The 23,761-nt window shown below is 39.9% G+C and overlaps 1 protein-coding gene across 1 annotated transcript in view; it reads left to right on the plus strand.

The window, feature by feature from the left end:
• The window catches only part of MYO3A (myosin IIIA), a 158,378-nt gene that overhangs the window by 127,557 nt on the left and 7,060 nt on the right, over positions 1 to 23,761 (plus strand). Inside the window, exons 26-30 of the mRNA XM_068986752.1 lie at positions 2,475 to 2,637; positions 4,197 to 4,320; positions 5,655 to 6,573; positions 9,123 to 9,267; positions 18,631 to 18,737. Coding sequence (XP_068842853.1) covers positions 2,475 to 2,637; positions 4,197 to 4,320; positions 5,655 to 6,573; positions 9,123 to 9,267; positions 18,631 to 18,737 — 1,458 coding nt within the window. The remainder of the gene's footprint in view (positions 1 to 2,474; positions 2,638 to 4,196; positions 4,321 to 5,654; positions 6,574 to 9,122; positions 9,268 to 18,630; positions 18,738 to 23,761) is intronic.

Raw genomic sequence — 23,761 nt, forward strand, 5'->3', positions numbered from 1 at the left:
TATGGATCAAATTTGAGAGCCTGTGAGATCTTAGCTTACTTAATTCCTTAAAGAATGAAGTACAAAATCATAATCCATTTTGAATATGGAAGTAAGACAGATGGGTTCTTGGAAAAAGGATGCATTTGCTTCTCAGATATCCTCAGAGCGTTATGAACAACATGGAGATAAGGAGATAAAACATGGTGCCGGTCCTGGGAGGACATGAAATGTATCACTGGGGAGGAAGGAGAAAGAGCCAAGCTAAGGCAGATGTACTCAGATTGACCACTCAAGCGTAACTGCTATCAGCCACACCATAGATGTGGACTGAAACTCCACATTTTCCAAGAAATTTGTATTAGCTGCAGGAGGTGTGGGACAGGACTTTCATAATGTTCAGATGAAAAGTTAGGATTTTCATAATGTTCAGATGAGAAAATTTAGGCCTGTTAGTTATCTGTTTGTCAAGCCCAGTCTCCTAATTTATCCCCCCACTCATTTCCTCCTTGATAACTATTAGTTTTCTACATCTGTGACTCTGTTTCTGTTTTGTGAATAGGTTCATTTGTACTATATTTTTAAAATTCCACATATAAGCAATATCATATGATGTTTGTCTTTCTTGTAACTGATTCACTTTGCTGTACAGCAAGAACGAATACAACATTGTAAATCAACTATACTCCCATAAAAATTAATTTTAAAAAGACAAGTTAGTCCTGTAAAAATTTAGGGCATTTTTAAGTGTTTTATGTTATACTGAGTGTTCTCCATATTCAGTGATGTGAAAGTTGCTCAGTCATGTCCAACTCTTTGTGACCCCATGGACTAAGCAGTCCAAGGAATTCTCCAGGCCAGAATACTGGAGTGAGTAGCCTTTCCCATCTCCAGGGGATCTTCCCAACCCAGGGATCAAACCCAGGTCTCCCACATTACTGGCAGATTCTTTACCAACTGAGCCACAAGGGACGCCCAGGAATACTGGAGTGGGTAGCCTATCCCTTCTCTCGCGGATCTTCCCACTGGAATTGAACCAGGGTCTCCCACATTGCAGGTGGATTCTTTACCAACTGAGCTATCAAGGAAGCCCATATTCCATATTCAGTAGTCTATATTTACCTTAGTATTTAGTGAGGGTAATTTCTGAGCATTAGAAAGATATTCTTTAATCTGTATTTTTCTCACACCATGTTCTTCCAGATTCTCACAAAGATGAATTTTTCTGGCTGAAATCTCATGATTTATGGTCTGAAACACATGCCTAACTTCAAATGGAGTTTTAACTTGTAAAAAGGCCTTTGCAGTTCCAGTTTTTCATGATATTTAAGTAGCATTTTAAAGCTATTTGTATTTTTCCACTTCACCTTTTCCAACTCATTAGGATGGATACAATATAAGAACATTTCTAATGTGCAAAAAAAAAAAATGACCTTTTTAGATAGATTGAATTTTAAATGAATTGTCAACAGTAGAATGGACTGAATATATTAACATCTAGAGTCTTGTAGAAATTAAAACTAAATTCAGTCAAGATCTGTAATGTTAAACTGTTGGCCCTTGGTGCCAAGCTTCAAAGTACTGGGAGAGTTCTATAGTCAGGGTCACCAGGTCTCATGACTCAGCTCTTAAATTTGAATTTAAGTGACTTTCTTAGTGGATTAAATCAACTCTCTTTGAGGTGATTTTCATTAATACACTCAACCATTAAAAGAAAAAATATACCTTCCTGTTTCCTGGGGGAGGCTAAAAGCTCTTAGCTGAGAACAACTCCAGGTCTTCAGGCTCCCCTGTTGCTTCCATTCATTTTGATTTTAGAATCATTGAAAATCAGCCCTCTGGTCTTTACAGTGGCCACTGGGTCCAGGGAGAAAGTTGTTCATTCTCCATGGGACCCTCTCTCTGCCTTAGTCTCTCCACTGACAACTCCGTGAGCCCCTGAGGGCAATACCCCCGGTATCCTTGCAGAAAGTGCCCCTGGTATCCTTGCAGAAAAGTATATAGCATAGGTCTCAGTAAGCAACTGGTGAATGAGCTCCTATAACTATAATTGTCCTCTCTCTTACAAATAGGTTTGTAAGAATTTTTAAGTTTGGGGAGTTTAATTGTTTCCTTTCAAAATACCATAAAAATTAGCTTTGTCCAGAGTATCTATTGCTAAAACTTTGATGAAAGAGTTTGATATCTTCCACTCATACTGGGCCATCCAACAAAAGCTGGATACCTATTGCAAAGAAACAGGATGATTGTTAAACTATGTGACAGTGAAAGTGTTAGTCGTTCAGTCGTGTCAGACTCTGCGACCTCAAAAAGGGACTGTCTTCAAACATAAAAATCTATAAGGTGATAGCAACATCCAGGCCAAAGAAGCAAAAGATAGTGATTTCCAAAGTCAAAAAAATATTTTGAACATAATCTGGTCTTCTGAGCACCACATGACTGTTTCATACCTGCATGCCATAGTTTTATTTGCATTTTATTTTAATTCTTTTAAGGTGTTCCTTAAGTATTATCATGTGGAACAGTTAAATTTAATGCGAAAGGAAGCCATTGACAAGCTGATTTTGATTCAAGCCTGTGTCAGAGGATTCTTGGGTTCAAGAAGATACCAAAAATTACAGGAGAAAAGGAAAGAGAGCGCTATAATACTACAGTCAGGTAACCACTCAGAGCACCTCACTGTGTAACAAAATATAACGCTATGTTTAGATGTAGGCATGAAATCAAATCTTACTTACAAACCTCCAGTCTTATGTAGGTTTTGTGTTTAATTTCAATTGATATTTTCTCTGTATTAAATCTGAATGGTTGTTTTAGAGATTGACACTTTTAATATCTGAATAAATGTTTTGTTTTAAATAGAATAATTTTTAAATTTGCTGTCACAATGAAACACAATTGACCTACTGTGCAAGATACTGAATTAATTGTACATTTCAAGAATCATATTATTATAACCCACTGGACAATATCATTTTCCCTATTTTATTCCAAAGGTTACACTTGCCATACTTTTTGACAAATTAATGAAATCTCATTTTGTTAAAGGGCATCCATTTCTATTAGCCTTAGGGAAAGAATATTTATAGTCATATTTCACAAGTTTTTATTAAACATATTAATAGAGTTTGGATTTCACTTTCTGTTTTTCTATAAGAGGCAAAATTTAGAATCCAGCATGGCTTGATTCAGTATCTTTTAAAGACTTTCGACTAAATATCCATAATAAGAAGTGTATTTTACTCTGTAACCCAATATACATACTATGCACAATGCACTCTGATAGTTTTCTATTCTGATTTATTCCATTTCATTTCTAGATGCTAGATTTGGCCCAGTAAATCGATTTTATGATCCACTATTTATTTGCAACCTGCATTCTGAAGAACACTACCATGGTGGGCAGAGCAGCTGACTAACATTCAAGAGATTCGAGGTCCACTTCTGTCAATCTGTAAAAGCTCATCAGCTTTTAAGCCCTTTTGATGACTCACTGGGTCATCAAAAATGAAAACCCTGTAACTGAGATTTAATTCTTTATCCTCAATTCCAAACTTCATAAAACACTGAGAAAAGAGATTTTTCATAACTCAGTTGAAAGTGAAACATGACCTAATATTCATGGGCCTTTATTCATCCCAGTTAGTAACAATTATGTGTTTTTCTGGCAAAATAATCATGTGTTTGATTACGGAATGCTGAATCACCATGGGGAATGTTACCGAATATATGTTAATTTGTCCTGAATTACTTTTCTAAAATTTTTTTTGAAACTTTAAATCTGAATTTTGAAATATATCTGGCTCTAAAGATAATTGGCCAAAAGTTCCAAGCCATGTACTTAGATAATAAGGGTTTTCTCCCATGAATAGTTTGAACATGGCAAAAATGAAAGGAACATAAACATCAGCAGATTTTAAATAAATGAGTGAGTCCATTTTGTTTTTTTCATCAACTGAGGTCATCTCTATCATTTTAGTTTCATATTAATACTCCCCTTAACATGAAAGGTACTTTAATTATTTTCTTGCTAAAGCTTGTCATCTGGAACAGTCTTGTTAATGAGTCCCATATTTTTTACGAACCTATTCTATTTGTAGTCTTTAATTTCATTTTCCTCTTTGACATTGATGGTCAAAACTCATTTGTTTCTACCCATTGAAGTAATATTTATTATGTATTATAATTAACATTACTCTGGGCTTTGTATGTTTCAGCGGCAAGAGGCCATCTAGCCAGGAAACAAAGGAAGGAAATTGTTAACACAAAAAACACAGCAGTAAAAACCATTCAGGCTCAAGACCAGGAATGTGACTACAAGAAAAACTTTGCAAATAAAAGGTAAAATAATATTCATTCTTATACTGTCTTGACATTGTAGATTTTTCACACTGGAAAGTCATGAAATAAAGCCCACGGTCTTTCTCATACCTAACCGGGTTCCTAACAGTGAGGTATCAAATGTCAGTGGACACCCCGTGACCACTTCTGTGTCCTTTATTCTATTTGAGAGTTTGTTGGCATTTCATTCCAACGACCACACTTTCCTTCTTAAAAAGGATCTTATTTTCAAGATAAGGGAAAATCATTCCAAGGATCCTTTGGAAAGGATATTAATAAAGGCACAGCTGTGAAATTTTGGCCAGCATATTACAAGATCATGAACTGTAGCAGGAACACTGCTACACTTTAATTTTGTAAGATATTTTCTGTGATCCGTAGATGTAGAGGTTATCAAAGTACAGCATGCCAGCCTAATGAACATCCCCAATACTGGTCTCAAATCTAGATATAGTTTCTACACTATATAGTTTACGCACTTCTCACTGTAGGTACTTTGAAAAAAGACATACCTCTTTATTTTTAATTGGGATGTAGTTGCTTTACAATGTTGCATTAGTTTCTGCTCCACAATGAAGTGAATCAGCTGTATGTATACACATATCTCCTCCTCTTTGGATCTTCTTCATATCCCCTCCTTCATTCTACTCATCTAGGTCATCGTAGAGCCCTGAACTGAGCTCCGTGTGCTATACCGCAAGTTCCCATTAGCTATTTATTTTACACAGGGCAGTCCAGATACATCAGTTCCATTCTCTTCATTCCATCCCCTTTCACCCCATGTCCTGTCCATTGTCTACATCTGCATCTCTGTCCCTGCCTGCGAATAAGTTCATCTATACCATGTTTCTGGAGAAGGCAATGGCACCCCATTCCAGTACTCTTGCCTGGAAAATCCCACGGACGGAGGAGCCTGGTAGGCTGCAGTCCAAGGGGTTGCACAGAGTCGGACACGACTGAAGCGACTTAGCAGCAGTAGCAGCAGCATACCATGTTTCTAGGTTTCATGTGTATGTATTAATATGCGATATTGGTTTTTCTCTTTGAAGTGATTAAATTCCTAGAATTTTGATACCTCAGCAAGTGAAATTATGCTAGGTTATTTCTCACTCTTAAGTTGATACTGGTTTTCTCATTATCTGAGTAGCCATCACAGTTGTCCATAGAGAGGACAATTTGGGGAAACACTTGATTATTGTGACATGATAAGTTTTAAATTTTGAGGGTTTTTTTGCCTCTTTTGCTTTTCTCCCAACATGACAAGGTAATAAACTGAACAAGGTAATAAACTCTGGTTTAGTATCATATATTCTGATGCAATATACTTTACACAGGGAATCTTTTGTGAAGAAACAGACAGAGAATTCAGTCTCTGCTAATGAAACCGTCATTCCAGCCCCAAATATTAATAATAAAGGGAATACATCTGTGGTGAAGATTTGTACTTTCAAAGCTGAGGGGGAAGCCACGAATGCTATGGAAAGTAACAACAGAGGATATCAGACTCAGAAAAAAATGAACAACACTTATGAGGAAGAGGCTAAGCAAGAACTATATCTGGTGCAGGATGCTTGGGCAGAAGCAAACACCAGTAACAAGTATATGAAAGACTTGGAAGAAAATAGTGAGAGAAGGAAAACAGGAAAGGAGGACACAGTGGTCCAGAATTTTTATCAGAAGTACACAGAGGAAAGGAATTTCGAGGACTTGAAAGCAGCATGTCTAGGACAGAAGGCCCTATCAGAAAGGCCAAGTTACCCAGGACTTTGGTCAGCAGACAGGGAGACTCCAGGTCCTAACAAGCCTTCTTGCAAAAAGACGATAGACCCTTGTCTCAGCCAGAGGTCGGTTTGTCAAAATGAAAATAGCAAGGACAAAGAAAAGAAGACATCTGTGATCACCCAGAATGCACCTGTATGCAGCCGTCAGAGGAGCCATCTGAGCCATGGGACGGCCCAGGAGAGGCAGGTGAAACCAGCCGTGCAAGCCCAGGAAGAAGACAGAGCCGCGGTGTTCATTCAGAGCAAATACCGGGGCTACAAGAGGAGGCAGCAGTTACGGAAGGACAGGATGTCTTCTTTTAGAAATCAAAAGGTTGTTGCAACACCGGCAGAAGTAGCAAGAAATACTCACAATTTGTATTCCTACCCCACAAAACTTGAGGACTCCTGTAACATTGGGATGAAGAGTTATAAAGATGCAAAAGCAGTTTCAGAAAAAGAAGCGTGTGATTTGGCAATTTTTTCAAAACAGGTACGTAAATGAACAAATATGTCTACTAGTACAGATCTCTAGGAACTCCACAATAACTGAGTTAAACAAACAATTGGTAAGTGTTTCATCTGTTTTGATGAGACTGCAAACCTTTCAATAAAATATTTCAGAGGCTGTGCTATTCAAATAGCCATATATTTTAAAACAATTTTCTATGATAAAAACAGTATAAAATATGGTAGAAATCTAGTATAGTAAAGAGACTAGTCATTGAGTGATACAGCCTACTAAAATGCTGGCATTTGACAGTGCAAATTTCCGTGTTTCTGAGATCTCCCATTATAGCGTTAAAAAAAGTTTTCAAAATCTTCTAAAGTCTATGCTTTCTCTACCCCATATTTTAAGAAGATATAATTATGCACCAGAATCAGGTGAGTACCATTACTGAACACATGTGCAGTGAAGATGGACATCTGCATGTTCTATCATAACAACAATGAGGAACCATAAAGAAGAATCACAAAGGAAAATTCCCTCTTGAAGAATATCTCATGCTGTTCGTAGGTGTGTTTCAGCTGTTTGTAAAAGGGGCAGTAGAACTTGTGAGGGTACAGTAAGTCCCCCAGATACAAAGGAGTTCCATTCCAAGTGTGTGTTCGTAAGTCCAGTTTGTTCCTAAGTTCAACAGAGTTAGCCTAAGTACCCAACTAATGCAATCAGCTATATATATTGTAATGTCACAGATTTACAATACTTTTCACACAAATAATATATAAAACAGACAAAAAATAAAAGCATTTTTAATCTTACAGTACAGTACCTTGAAAAGTAGAGTAGTACCATACAACAGCTGGCCTGCAGGGGCTGGCATCGAGTGAACCGGCAATAAGGAAGGATACTGCAGTAGTGGACTCTACACAATGCTGTACAGTAAGGTACACAAAAGCAGAGCTGCTTGTAGAGGGTGCACGCACGTGACAATGTATGCCAGACAGGTGACCTTACGTGACTGGACATGTGAAAGCACGTTTGCATCTTTGAAAGTTCACAGCTTGAAGGTTTGTATGTAGGGGACTTACTGTACATGCAACTCTGATAAATTAGTGCTACAGAGAGATCACGGGGACGGCCTTGTCCCTGCCCCCTTCAGGCTCTCTCTCTTTCTAGGTATTTGACCTTGAGAAGATCCCTTTAGGTGTCAGCACCCTTATATTCTCCTGTGTAAAGTGAAGGAGTGCCACTAGATGACCTCTAAAATGCATATTGTAAATGAATATGTACTACCAGGGAAGTCAAGAGTGTATGAAATCATAGAATAAATAGCATAATGAGTTAGAAATGTCATAACTGGTTATCACCTATTACTCCTGAGTCCCTAATCTCTGCTTAGTGTCTGATGGTGGCTGAGCCCACAAGAAACGCAGTAACTGCCTGTGGACGCCCCCAGACTGCTATAGATGTGCCCTGAACATCTCCAGTCTCTAGCTATTCATAGACCAGTCATTATCCTCTTCCTGTCCTTTTCGGTTTAAGCATATGGAAATAATGAGTTTAATATACATGCAGCCTTTCCTTTCCTGTGATTAACATGCTCACTCTAAAGACCAAAGCAGAGATTAGGGCCCTGACCTGCTCTGGGACTGAGACATTCAGGAGATGTATAGTAGCTGGGCATCTACCTAGAGCTGCCTAATAATACCATGGAGATGGACAGTGCTCACGGGAGCAGTGGTAGAGACGGAAAAGTAGGAGCCTCACTTCAACCTAGCAGGTTGTGTTATCAGACAGGGTAGAGAGAGGGGCCCAGATGGAACGAGGAAAAAAGTAGCCCTATCATATGACATCCCTTATATGTGGAATCAAAAAATAAATGATGCAAATGAACTCACAAATCAGAAACAGACTCACAGACTTAGAGAATGAACTTATGATTGCTGGGGGAAGGATGGGGGAAAGGGATGGTTAGGGAGTTTGGGATGGACATGTACATTCTGGTATATTTTAAATGGATAACCAACAAGGACATACTGTGCAGTGCAGGGAGCAGCCTGGATGGGAGGGCAGTTTGGGGGAAAATGGATACATGTACATGGATGGCTGAGTCCCCTCGCTGTTCACCTGAAACGGTCACAACAACGTTAATCAGCTATACCCCAATGCAAAATAAAAAGTTTTTTTAAAAATTAAAAAAGAAAGCCAAGTGAAGAAGCCTGGACAGGAAAGGAGGGAGTTAATATAGTCTAAGTCAGCAGACGGGTTCCTCAGGGAAAAAAAAGCCAGGGCAGTAGAATGGTTAAGGAGGGAAGACAGAGCTCAGAGACTCCAGGATGGAGTTACCAGCAGAAAACGCTTCTGGAGGGTGATGTGTTTGGCAGTTTGGATTGGAAAATGTGAGATGGTGTACAGAACAGGAGGTTTCATCGAGTGAGCACTCTGTCTGACCTGCTGCAGGGTCAGGGTGAGTCTGGGAGAAGGACATGAGAACCCCACAGGGAGCCAATCAGAGATTGATCAGATCCCCAGGGTGTCTGTGGAGATGGCTGAAGTCCTTTCCTTGATTTAACTGGACACCTGACCTTCTTTTTTAGGTCTCAAAGCTATCTGAAGAATATTTCATTCTGCAGAAAAAACTGAATCAAATGATCTTGTCAGAGCAACTGAAGCCTCTTTATTTTGGAGTCTATCCTCATAAGCCAATTACTAGACGAGTTTCTTCTCATCAGTGCATCTCAGGTAAAAATGGGTAGAGTTGGAACTTCCAGAAGGGACAGGCAAAGCCAGATGCTTGATTTGTTTGTTAGTTGCCTACCTTTATTCTGTGGAAGATTTGAAGTGACTGTGTTCTATCTTCGCAGGAACCTTCATTTCAGTTCCTGTTTTTTTATGTTGATACACACTTTTCTAGAATATTCCATATATCTCCTACCTTTTCTGATTTCATCCTTTTTGTTTTTTTCTTTTCCCCTCCTTTATATACACTTTAACTAGAATTTGGCTTAGGACATCAGGAGAAAATAGAAAGGGATGAAGTTGAGGGTGGGAGGCAGAGAGCAAGGTACAATTTTGATGAGGGAACAAACAAGTGAAATATATCTATTTCTTCTGTTGAAATTAGTACATTAAGTAGAAGGTATGAATCTAGAAGGTTCAGATTCACAGACCTACTCTTCCCCCATTCACTAAGCCAGTAAATAATGTCCAAATGAAAACTGAGGAACTAAGTATAAACTAAGTATGAAGTTTAAAAATAAAATAGTCAACCAACTGCTTGTTTTATGTCTTTGTTTTGATAAAACTGTTATACATTGAATTTGATAGGACCTAACTGCACCTGCATTTTCCTTGAGAGAAATATGGTACAGGATTTATATAACTGGAGAATGGCCATTTGATCACAGAGTCTATGATGTTGTATTCAGAAGTGTCCAATGACATCACACTATTTCTTTGAATAATGTGCAGAGTTGCTCTTTCTTCGGGGGGAGATGATTTTCTTCTTAATTATGGTGAACCTGGCAATTTGTGTTGACCATTGTGAAGAGAAGAAAAAGATTAATTGTAGGAAAAATATACCCTGGTAACACAAAAGCATATTTTCTTTCTCTCTTTTCACAAAGAGGCTATGACTCTCCAACAAGCTATAATTTTTTAATGGGCGGCAAGGTTAACAAACAAGGGCACTACCGTAATCCCCATGCTTCATTGCACAATACCATCCGTAAATTCAGCTCTGCATCATGGCAGCCCCTTGCCATGCCTACACAGAGCAGATAGAATGTAAATACTTTTGTGTTGCTTCTGTTTATTTCTAGGTTTTTATGGCATCTAGATTCAGGTAGTAGTCCTAATATTTTCAGGTGTTATGGTGCAGATTTTGTATTTTTTTAGGTATGCCTAGCATTTTAAATGCTGGCCCCTAGAAATGCATTTTGCAAACTATCCAAGAATATATCTTTACATGTATCTGTAAATATATTTACATTCATGTGAAGGCCAAGTAGCTCAAATAATGTTGGTTCATATATTTTATAGGCATATTTTAAATTAAGAGTAGAAAGTAAAGAGATCAGAAGTTATATTGCTTCACACCCAACATACTCCAGTGAGCACTTGTCTTCCTAAACTTATTTGCTACTATTCTGCCTTCATTAGAAATAATACTAGGACTTCGGTCCTAGTATTATCTTAATCACTTCCAGTGATTAAGACTTCACCTTCCAATCCAGGGGGTGTCAATTTGATCCCTGGTTGCAAAGCTAAGATCCCACATGCCTTGCAGCTGAAACACCAAAACGTAAAACAGAAGCAATATTGAAACAAATTCAAAAAGGACTTTAAAAATGGCCTACATAAAAAAAAAATCTTTAAAAAAGGAAATAACACCAATTCCCCCCAAATCTTTCATAACAACAACCTTCAGTATCCAAAAACAAATGATTTTATTTACAACCTTACAATTCAGTGAGTATCATTTATGTTTATCATTTTAATTATATTAAATGCTAACATAAAAGATCAATTTGCCTAACATAGGTTTACACTGAGTTATTGATTTTTGGTGAGTTAATGAATTTAATTCTGGCAAAACAGTTGACTTAGAAGCTTTAAATGGAAACAGCTAAATTTTTTGCACCCAAATTATGTCTTCTCATTCTATAATTTTTATCTGCTCTAAACTACAGAAGACATGGAGCTTCCATGGAAGCAGCAAGCAATGAACAGTATATTTCTCTCTAACTTCCTGTTAACTTTCATATTTTAAAATGCATGAAAAAAAAGACTAAGCATGTCTGCAGCACTGAAAACAGTTGTTTTTTTAACATATTTTGATACCATATAACTTAGTGACATGAGATCAATTCAAAGGGAAGTTACATAGCATATTTGATAAAATAATATAGTCAACAAAGTAAATTCACATAGTTTATTTATAATTTCATACCACATAGAGAAAATACCTTCTTAAATATCTAGTATATTAAAAAAAATTTCTTATAACTAGACATACTGGGCTAGTACATAAACTCTCAAATACCAGAATTGAACCAAATTACATTTTCTGATAATGCTTAAATTTTTCTGATTTGAGGAGGATAAATAAAATCTTACCTTATACAGAATACTCCAATATTAACAGACATATTAATGATTTAAATGTGAGAAATAAATTAAGAGAAACCAAATAACATGAACTGACTATTTCACAGTCTCTGCTTAGGAGCCAACAAAGCATGAGAAGAAGTAATAAAAGGAATTACAGAGAAAAATAGTGGTCGATTTAGACTGTGTAAATGTTAAAACCTTCTAGAAATTAGAAAGCATTGTTCCAAGTTAAAGAGCTACAGACTATCTGGATAAAATATTTAGAACAAATGGAAAAACGGTTGCCATATGTGATGTAGAATGACCTCATAAATTGTTAAGAAAAACACTAAATAGAAAAATGGACACAAGACATTGATTTATTTATAGAACATATGCAAATGGAAAGCAAGCATATACAGAATCATTCTAGAAATTAAAAATATAAATTAAAACAAATTACTGTTTTTTACTCATCACGATGGCAGAGATGAAAAAATATATGACAGTGATGAGAATGGGCTAGTTTAATTATCCTCAAACACTAATGGTGAGTCTAAAGACTCAACATTTCAGAAAGCGATTTAGCAATATGTAAAGAAAAGCTTTGAAATAGTTTCTATCATTCTCCCAGTAAACCCACTTATAAGAACGTAGCCTAAGGAGCTAATCAGAGCTGAAAGAGAAAAATTATGTACATGGCCAAAAATAAAATTAGGCAATAAGAAAATGATTAATAAGTAATGATACATTCATATATGGAATATAAACAGCCCTTAAAAATCATTTTTCAAAGAACCTTGGCAAACTGCTAGCTAATCTAGCTATGGGATACAAGACTGCAGAATTGGAATGAGAATCCTGTAAATAAGTCACTTAATCTTCCCCCGTGTCGAGTGGTTCACTAACAAGAGCATCCAGTACAGAGCTCTAGAGCAGGGGTCCCCAGGTTCCAGAATCTAATGCCTGATGATCTGAGGTGGAGTTGATATAATAATAATAATAGAAATAAAGTGCACAATAAATGTAATGCCCTTGAATCATCCTGAAACCATTCATCTCTCCCCACCATCCATGGAAAAATCATCTTCCACGAAACTGGTCCCTGCTGCCCAAACGTTTGGGGACCCCTGCATGAAGCCAGGAGACCAAGGTGGAGGGGGGACAAGTGCTTGCTCCGCAGTAGGGTGGATGCCCTACTGAGCAACATTCCTGAAGCCTGCACAGGGTTTCCCCTCCAGGTGGAAGAACACTAGAATGCCATCTCCAATGGGTCATCTTTGCTGCCAGACTGTCTCATGTCACCAAAATCTTGCTTGCCATCTCCTAAGGTCATGCCTGTGACCAGACATGCCCTCAGAAAGAATAATGGGTTTTTAAAAATATTGATGTGTTTCACCTTACCTTGAGAGGAACCACCTATCTTATTGTTACAAAGTATGAGCAGGGCGGGGAGGTGGGGAAAACCAGAAAGGCTAAATGTTGCTTGTTTAAAACCAGATAGTATTCTTCTGTTTTGTGTTTTGCCTTTGACTGTGTGGATCACAATAAACTGTGGAAAATTCTGAAAGAGATGGGAATACCAGACCACCTGACCTGCCTCTTAAAAAAACCTATATGCAGGTCAGGAAGCAACAGTTAGAACTGGACATGGAACAACAGACTGGTTCCAAATAGGAAAAGGAGTACGTCAAGGCTGTATATTGTCACCCTGCTTATTTAACTTCTATGCAGAGTACATCATGAGAAACACTGGGCTGGAGGAAGCACAAGCTGGAATCAAGATTGCCGGGAGAAGTATCAATAACCTCAGATATGCAGATGACACCACCCTTATGGCAGAAAGTGAAGAACTAAAGAGCCTCTTGATGAAAGTGAAAGAGGAGAGTGAAAAAAGTTGACTTAAAGCTCAACATTCAGAAAACGAAGATCATGCCATCTGATCCCATCCCTTCATGGGAAATAGATGGGGAAACAGTGGAAATAGTGGCTGACCTTATTTTTCTGGGCTCCAAAATCACTGCAGATGGTGATTGCAGCCATGAAATTAAAAGATGCTTACTCTTTGGAAGGAAAGTTATGACCAACCTAGGCAGTATATTTGGAGAAGGCAATGGCAACCCACTCCAGTACTCTTGCTTAGAAAGTCCCATGGACAGAGGAGCCTAGTGGGCTGCAGTCCATGGGGTCGCAGAGAGTGGGACATGAGTGACTTCACTTTCACTTTTCACTTTCATGCATTGGAGAAGGCAATGGCAACCCACTCCAGTGTTCTTGCCTGGAGAATCCCAGGGATGTGGGAGCCTGGTGGGATGCCGTCTATGGGGTCGCACAGAGTCAGCCATGACTGAAGTAACTTAGCAGCAGCAGCAGCAGCAGCAGGCAGCATATTAAAAAGCAGAGACATTACTTTGTCAACAAAGGTCTGTCTACTCAAGGCTATGGTTTTTCCAGTGGTTATGTATGCATATGAGAGTTGGACTATAAAGAGAGCTGAGCACGGAAGAACTGATGCTTTTGAACTGTGGTGTTGGAGAAGACTCTTGAGAGTCCCTTGGACTGCAAGGAGATCCAACCAGTCCCTCCTAAAGATCAGTTCTGGGTGTTCATTGGAGGGACTGATGTTGAAGCTGAAACTCCAATACTTTGGCCACCTCATGGGAAGAGCTGACTCATTTGAAAAGACCCTGATGCTGGGAAAGATTGAGGGCCAGAGGAGAAGGGAACAACAGAGGATGAGATGGTTGGATGGCATCACTGACTCAATAGACATGGGTTTGGGTGGACTCCAGGAGTTGGTGATGAACAGGGAGGCCTGGTGTGCTGGTGGTTCATGGGGTCGCAAAAAGTTGGACATGACTGAGCGACTGAACTGAACTAAATTCTGTGTTTTTTAAAAGGCCACTTGGAGAAAATGACTAACAGTCAATAAATAATTTTCTAAAATTTGCCTCTTATGAAAAAAAATTAATGTAGGTTTTCACCTCAGGCTATATACTCAAATATTTTTTTCTGGTAGATTAAGACCAATATGATCTTGAAAAAAAAAACCAAGAGGTTATTGGGGGTCTTTTAAATGCCACTCCTGAGTTTTCCTTATTCTTCAGCCAAGTAAGCATGTATTTTTGTTGTGTGACTATCTTCTTAGTCCCATGGATGGTCATACGCAGGACACGTGCTCACGGCTCGGTGTGAGACTCAGCACAGGCGGCACTTTTCAGCCACCATCAGCATCATTGTGTGCATTCCCCCTGTGTTTCTGGTGGGGTGTGCTCCTGTATGTATGCAGGATGGCTGGGAGTGAGGGAGAAGCTAACTCCATGGACTAGAACAAAACCACCTAGCCTCTGGGGATTCTAATCCATGACCTCTGCCCAACAGAGGAGATGGGAGTAAATGACAGATAGGTAGTGAGCACTTCCAAGAGACAGATGGTGGTTCAGAGGGGACGTCCGTGGGTCTCACCACACAAGCAGAGCTGCTTCATTCTCCCCTGTTTCTCCTGTGACCTTAATTTAGAAGAGAATGTGAGGGGCAGGCTGGGAGCACCTCTTCCCCAAACCTAAGACTATAGCTGAAAAGCTAAATGCTCACTTTACGAGATCCTGATGCAGCGTTCTCAAATCTGAGGGGACAGAGAGCTCAAAGCCCATGAGCTGTAGGAGGACAGATCTGACTTGGCTCTGGGGCATCGGTGGTCAGCTGGTGGAAAAAAGAGCCAAAGGGGGACTTCTCTGGCCGTCCAGTGGTTAAGGCTTTGCCTCCCCGTGCAGAGGGTGGCAAATTCGATCCCTGGTCGGGGGGGTTAAGATCTCATATGCCTTGTGGCCAAAACACCAAAACAAAAAGCAGGAACAATATTGTAACAAATTCAGAAGACTTTTTAAAGGGTCCACATCAAAGGGGGGAAAAAGGAAAAAGGAAAGGAAGAGCCAAAGTAATTGTTGAGCAGGTTCAAATGGGGGTGGGGCTGGCAGCTGCCTTCTGAGGAGGTCACGGAGCCTGGAGACAGATCCACCGAACACTAAGGCACACCTGAAGTGCTCCGGATACTTTGAGCAGAGGCACCTGCCCTTGTAACGCATCACCTCAGGAAAACTCCAAAGAAGGAAGGAAGGAAAACAAGTGGTTGGATCTAGAACGAGCAAGAGAAGTGAAAATATCTCTGGGAACTCAGAGCATGAGGCAGTGCAAGGCAGCAAGGAGCACAGAGGGACTGAATCATCTACACAAGCTCGGAATCGGCACGCAGTTCTCTCCAAGCGCGCCTAGCCTGGCTGAAGGGCAGACAAGGTGAAAGGCAGAGAGAGCAGCTTCCTGAAGGCAGGTTGCAACCCAAACTATGGTGAATCCTGCCTTTATCACATAGCCATGAGCATTCCTCCCTTCTAAGATTTCCTCTGGGTCCTTATATTGCTTCAAGTTCACAAACTGTCCATTTGTGAATAGGAATTTACCAAAACTGAAAAACAGATTTCTTAAGGAAGAAACAGTAACACCAATGTATTTCTATGCTGCTAATATCTGATTTAGACATGTGATACTTCAGCAAATTATATTCTGCATGTTTACTTAAGTGAAATAGTATAATTATCATGAAATAAGAATAATGCTGAAATTTAATTTTCTAGAGCAAATATTGGCAATGAGTTTTAAGTCTGTCTTCTGCCTTCTGAATGCAAAATGTTGAGATTTGTCCTTTCATTATTTTTTAAATGTGCATTCCTGACAGACTCAAACACTTAATGAAATTATTAGCAGAACTACAATATAAATAAGTGTTTTACCTTCTGGCTATTTAATATAGCAACAGCCTTTAAGAGCTAATATGTATCATGCACGTCACCCAGAATGGTCACAAACCTAATTGTTCTACTGCCAACATTGATGTGTTGCTGGTAATTTGTGATTATAAATGTTTATGTCACTTTTATAATTAAGGAGTTAGGATGATGTTGGCAGGCAATGTTTGTATGCCCCCAAAGGAACAAAAATTTAGAAGGCAAAATAAACTTGTGTCTTTCTGAAATATTTGTATGCTGATAACCTCAAGGGCAAAAAAATACTAAATATTCTGGGGAGGTTTAATCTGAATGATCATACTCTATTGAGTACATTCCTCAATAATTTTCACCTACTGGCTGCCCACATTATATGGTCATAGCTGAAGGGAAGACACCTCTTAAGATAATTCAGCCCAAGCTTCACATTATCTTGGTGAAGAAAAAAAAGTTAATTCTGCAAGATATAAGAATTAATCAGAAAATCTGAAAATTCAACACCTTTTGAGATTATATCTGTAATATGTGCATTCCCTCATGCATGTTTATAATTTTATGTAAATGTGACCATCCCATACATTCCAGGATTCTTTTGAATTCATTACTTAAAAAATTTTCTCTCTGGCATCTATAAATGTGATCTCATGTATCAAGATCTCATTTTCTTTTGTTTTATTCCAAAAATAACAGTAATGAATTATTGTCCTGCTTTTCTCTGGTCCACGTTGTTCCACACCTTACACCATGATGACATACTCCCAACTAGCTGATCTTTGTCATCCAGCAATTTCCCATACATTTAAAAATGAATGAGGTGGATAACATTAGGATGTGAATGCTCTTGTGATAAGTTTATTCACACAGTGGGCTGTGGCTGGGACTAGGAAGTTAGCTGTCTGTGAGTCTCCATCCTGGTCAGAGTTGTTTTATGCTGGCAGTCATGGCTGCTTACACATATAAGTATGAGATATTCTTTGATTTGATTAGATTTGACTTGATTTGATTATAAAGATTTGGAACAATTCCGTTTCTCTGTGTATTTCTACCTCTGAGGATTAGGAATTATTGTTGCCCCATTATTATATGCAGTAATGAGCTAGTGATACCCTTAAAGTCCAGCTAGAAAATGTGTGCTCAGATATCTGTTGAACATAGGCCAATCCCCACTAAGCACCTGCACCCCACTCCTTGCCCAACTTTAAAATATTTTTCGTGCAGACATTCTTGCACAGATGCGCTCAGGGATGGAGATCAAGAATCATGAAATATAGACAGAAATTCTTTGTAAGAGGCCTATTGTTAGTCACTCAGTCCTGTCTGACTCTTTGCAACCCCATGGACTGTAGCCTGCCAGGCTCCTCTGTCCATGGGATTCTCTAGGCAAGAATACTGGGGTGGGTAGCCATTCTCTTCTGTAGGGGATCTTCCCGACCCAGGGATCAAACCCAGGCCTTCCACGTTACAGGCAGATTTCTTTACCGTCTGAGCCACCAGGGAAGCCCCAAGAGACCTGTTAGTTCTGTGCATAAAAAGCTATCTGTAAGGAGCACTGACTGCCAAGTATGAAGACCATCAGGAGCTCTGATGATGTTGCTACAGATTTGAGAACTTGGCTCTGTGGAAGAGTAAGGGAAGGAGGACAAACTTAATTCTTTCTTTGCCAGCATTTTTAAAGTCCAGTCTGAACATCCTAATAGTTTGAGATTCTAAATATTGATGAAAGACTAGATTAGACTTTTAGAAAAGAGGCCCGCCTGCAGACTAGCAGTCCCTTGATTTGGGCCATAATATGAGGTGGTGCTTTAGACTGAGGATCATGCAGTGTGTGTGGATGGGTGGGTGGGTGGGTAGATGAATGGATAGATAGGTGGGTCACTGTTTAAGGCCAGCAACAGGGGGTTCTGTGAGCGTTATCCTCCTTTCCTAAGATTTTATGGCAGTTTTTCTCCTTGCCCGCCCCACTCATCCTCTGAGCTGCTATTCCATGTTACCAAACTGTGCAATTCTTTCCTTCCTCTTCCCCTTACTTCTCAAAGTCCTAGACCATCAGACAATTGGAAGGAAGCATGTGGTGAGGATTATGATAAGGGTTGGTGGGAGCAACAAAGGAATTTCTTCTATCAGTTTTAGCCCCAGTTGTATATAAATAATTTGTTCTTTAACCTTAAAGGGAAACATTGCTTAATAATACCTTTGATAATGGAGTCCTTATTTATGATCACCTTTCTTGTAGGTATCTCAAAAGGAGAGGAGCCAAAAATATTGAGACCCCCAAGGCGGCCCCGAAAACCCAAGACACTAAATAACTCTGAAGACTCCACATACTATTCTCTGCTTCATGTAAGTGTGTGTGTTAGGTGCTTAGTTGTTCATGTCCATCTCTCTGCGAGCTCATGGACTGCAGCCCGCCAGGCTCCTTTGTCCTTGGAATTCTCCGTGCAAGAAAACTGGAGCGGGGAGCCATTCCCTTCTCCAGAGCATCTTCCCCACCCAGGGATTGAACCTGTGTCTCCTGCATTACAGGCAGATTCTTAACCTTCTGAGCCACCAGTGGCTCGATCTTATTATCAGATGGGAGCTGTAGTGTCTCCTCTAATGGCCAGTAAGGAAACTGACCACACAGTCCTGTCAAGAGGGAGGGCTCTTTGAGGGAGACACTCGTTGGCTTCTCCTTCCTGGCCCCTCCCTGGCTGATGAGCTGGACACTTGCCTGTCCTCTAGCCTCTCTTCCTCAGGGTCCACCCCTCCCCCACAGGCCTGTGGCCTCCTAGGAGTTTTCTCTGCTAGTCCTTGAATCTGAACCGATATGCAAATATCAATTCAGATAGAGAAGAGCATCACAGCAGGAGCTCTCCAGAGAGGGACCTTAGTGTGAAAGGGTGAGTCTCCAAGGAAGGGACGGGGAGGAGATACTTATCGAGGACCTTTTAAATTCTAGGTTCAGAGTGATGTGTATTTACGAGCATTGTGAGATCGAATTCTAGAAAGAGCCTGAAGGGTGGCATCCCCATCTCCTGGATCAGGATTCTGAGACATGGATGAGGCACTTCTGAGCGCTGAGGGCCATTCCCTGTACTTAGGTCTTCTGATTCCACATCTGTTGAGTCATAGTGAGCAGCCTGGGAGCTCTTGGCATCACCCCCACTGGCGTGTCCTTCCTCTCAGATTCCTGTTCTTCCGTTAATCCACCATCCACCTGGTTACCTACGCCAGGAAACTGGGGGGCAGCCTGAGTCTTGCCTGCTGTCTCAAACCCAACATCGGATCAGTCACTTGAAAGCATGTCTTCTCCCCACAAAGGCTGGCTCTGATTCATCCTCCTCTGGCTACCTTGGCAACTACTTTATTCCAGACTATCTCATTCCCCACCTAATTGCTTCTAATCTCAGCCTCTGTAGTCCGTCTCGCCCTGCATAGCGCCTTTAATAGCCTGGCCACTCCTGCATGAAATCCAGATGCCTTCCTTGTTGGACCAGGGACAGCTCTTCCTCCCAGCCCCACTGACCAGAGTTACCTACTGGCATCTCTGCCATTGCACAGCCTCCCATGCCCCCGAGTCTTTTGCTCCTGCTGGTCCTTCTATTTGGAATACTTATTCCCTTCCCCTTCCCCCTGCATGGTTGAGAGAGCAACAATTCTCCATGTCCCAAAGAACCCAGCGAAGGTTTCCTGTGAATTGGAATTGTCTATCTCCCCGGTATCAAATGAAGCTTAACTTCCAGATCTGCCCTCTCCTAGTCCTCTTCCTTCTCTCTGGTGGTTTCTCTCCAGTTTCTTTGGAAGGGTCCTGTTCTCCTTGGTGTTGCCTGGGATTCAATCTTAGATTCTCTTCTCATCCCATTATCTTCAGACATTCTCATCAGCTGCCATGACCTCAGTTTCTACCAATTCCTGAATCCTGGTCTCTGGCTCAGACCTTCCCCTCTCTCCAAACTCAAATATCAAAATGCCTAGTGTTCATTTTACATATTCTGTGTGATGGACAAAGGCACCCATACATGTATATGTATGTGTGTGTGTGTGTGTGTGTGTGCATATGCACATCTACATACTATGGATACACATATACACACACACACAGACCTATATACTATAGGTCCAGACGCACACACGCATGTGCAGGCACAGAGTTTTTACTGAGATGTAAGTCACATGCCATATAATCTATCCATCTAAAGTATACAATTAAATGTTTTTCAGTGTAAAAACAGAGTTGTACAACCATCACCACAATTTTACTTTATTTTTTCATTTATTTTCAAAATACAACTTTTAATTGAAATATAGTTGATTTACAATGTTGTAAATCAGTATATATATTAAATATATATAGCTGACTCACAAGTGAGTCCCAAATCCCAAGAAGATTACTTTGTCATCATACTGTTATTTTTTAAATTAATATAAAGTATTTTCATACATCTTAAATTATCAGTGACTGGAATCTGTTTTATAGCCCTGACTCTTGAAATCTGTGGCTGCAATGAAACATAAAACATAGAAAACTAGTATATTATTATAAGTAAAAACACACCATGGGCTCATGTTTAGCTGGATTTGGGGAGGTTACACATTAAGTGAAATTTAAGCTGTGATGGAGCCCTATCCCCTTTAAACATTAAAACATATTCTGTACTTTTAAATGGTTTTCATGAACATCATTCTAAAATATGCTGCATATTTTAAGCCTTCTCTTCATGACCCAGGCCACTGTAGTCAGCAAAAATGTTTGTACTTTATTCACATCTGTGCTTATCAAAGAAGCTGCCTGACAGTCGTATCTGAAGCAGCACCTGCTTCTGTATTTGCCTGGCCCAGCTTCATATTTCTTCATAGCAGGTATAAATATGTATCTGTGTGTTTCCTGTCTGACTCTCCCCTGTGGACTAAAAGCTCCAGGAAGACAGAGACTTTGCTCCTTCTTATAGCCCCATTGTTGCTCATCATGAGCCTATTTGCTAAAAAAGCACAGGACATATTTAGAGAAGATTCTCGGCGCTGCCAGACTGTGGACATCACACCCCTCGTGCTTGCTTGACATGAGCAGCTGTGCTGACAGGTGTCTCGCCTGTTGATACAGCTTTTGTTTCTCCTTGGACATCGCCATTGACTGTGATCATTCCAGCTGCCTTCACACCAATACCAGCTCTCTTCTGTGATGGGATTCTCTTAACCTCCTACATCTAGGAAATGTTGCTGTTGAGTCGTGGCTTTGAGGAGAGAATGTTAGCTGAATACTTCACTCTGTTGTCATGGGGTGTGGTGTCTGCTCTAACTTCCAGAAATTGTGCGGCCATCAGCAAAATGACTCAGGGCCAACAGCTTCCTCAAAAAATGAGTGATGGACACAGTCCCATCACAAGCCCCTTCTGGTCCCATTATTTTTCTGGCGTCTTCCCCGAACCATAGCAGTGGGTGGTTTGATCATTCCCAGGTCCCTTTTTTTAATGTCTGCATTTTGGCTACTGTCTTAATCCTTGTGAAGACCTCTGAATACATAATGCATTCATGTATTTCCAAAAGGAAAGTAAGAGTGTGTCCGCCATGTTGTAATGGAGGTGAATTTTCAAGTTTTACCATGAAGCAAATTTCTTTATGTCACACGGGAAGGAGAAGGTGTAAAATGCAGTGGCCAAGGAAGGGTTTCTTCAGAGTGTGCTGAACTCAGACCTCTGTTCTTTCAAGAGCTTCCTCAGAATACATCCTCACCAGATCTCATTCTTAGTCATCTCTGTTTCCTTGTCTTTCTTCTTTCTTTACTCTTTACTTCTTTACTCTTCTTTATTCTTCTTTACCTGCCACAGGACATTTGGTTCTTTATTTGCATTTTAAATTTCAGGTTTGCAATTTTTCATATCAAAACTTTAATTGAGGACTTCCCCGTGGTCCAGCAGTTAACATGCCATACTTCTAATGCAGGGAGCATGGGTTCAATCTGTGGTCAGGGAATTAAGATACTGCGGGTCATGCAGTGTGGCCAAAATATAAATAAATAAAAATTAAAATATAATTTTAAAAGCCTAATTCAAGACATCATTGGTCTTAGCAATTCAAACACGCCTCATTTTATTGTGCTTCACAGGTACTGTTTTTTTGTTTTTTACAAGTTGAAGTTTTGTGGAAACCATTCAGAAAGTCTACTGGCACCGTTTCCCCAACACAGTTTGCTCACTTCCTGTCTCTGTGTCCCATTTTGGTAATTTTTGAAATATTTCAGACCCTCTACCAGCATTTTAAAGGCATTTTTAGCAATAAAATATGTTTAAATTTTTAAATTAAGGAATGCATTTTTTAGGCATAATGCTATTGTGCACTTTATAATAGACTGTAGTGTAGTGTAAACTGGGCTTCCCTGGTGGTGCTGGTGGTAAAGAACCCTCCTGCCAGTGCAAGAGAGATGCGGGTTCGATCCCTGGGTCGAGAAGATCCCTTGGAATGGGAGATAGCAACCCACTCCAGTATCTCGCCTGGAGAATCCCTGTGGACAGAGGAGCCTGGAAGACTACAGTTCGTAGGGTCGCAGAGTCGGGCACGACTGAAGCGACTTAGCACTCACGCACACAGCGTAAACCGGCCATACCACACAGCATGTGGGATCTCAGTTCCCCAACCAGGGGTCTAACTCACATCTCTTGCATTGAAAGTGCAGAGTCTTAACCACTGTACTGCCAGGGAAGTCCCATGTAAATGTAACTTTTATGCACCAGGAAAACCAAAAAAAAAAAAATTGGGTGGCATGCTTTATTATGATACTCGCTTTATTGCCGTGGCCTGGAACCAAACCTGCAATATCTCTGAGATGAGTATGTAAGTGCCCCTAATATAAAGGCCCCAGCGATAAAATGCATATTAAATCCTCTTCTAGGTGGTACAGTATCCTTCTTCATGATGAAGAATGCCATCACATAGATCCCTAACTTTAGCCCTAGAGCCTAGGAAACTAAGAGACAATTAAATGTAAAGCTCTGTCTTAAAGTTCAGATTTCTCTCTCTTTGTTCCTTATTTACAGTTCCTATTTTATCTCTTTGACTACATAATTGCTTCTATTATAAGCCATTTTAAATAATTTTGGGAAAAATATGCCACAGAATTACATTTCATAAGAGTACTCTAGCACAGATGAGAGTGAAAAAAAAGTGCAGACAATATTTCTTCCTTTAAGAATTCAGTAACTGAGAACCAACTTGTACATAGCATCTCCCAGACAGAAATACTGATCCAGAAGAAAATGTGGTCCTTGCCAGAGCAGAGCAGTATTTGATTCTTGGCTGTAGAAAGAGGATCTCTGTTACTCAGCATCATTCAGCATCTCTTCAGATTATAGAAAATTGCTGTCGAGAACAAGAGAGACATTTTTTCAGAT

The sequence above is a fragment of the Capricornis sumatraensis genome, chromosome 15 (assembly GCF_032405125.1).
Source record: "Capricornis sumatraensis isolate serow.1 chromosome 15, serow.2, whole genome shotgun sequence".
Lineage (NCBI taxonomy): Eukaryota > Metazoa > Chordata > Mammalia > Artiodactyla > Bovidae > Capricornis > Capricornis sumatraensis.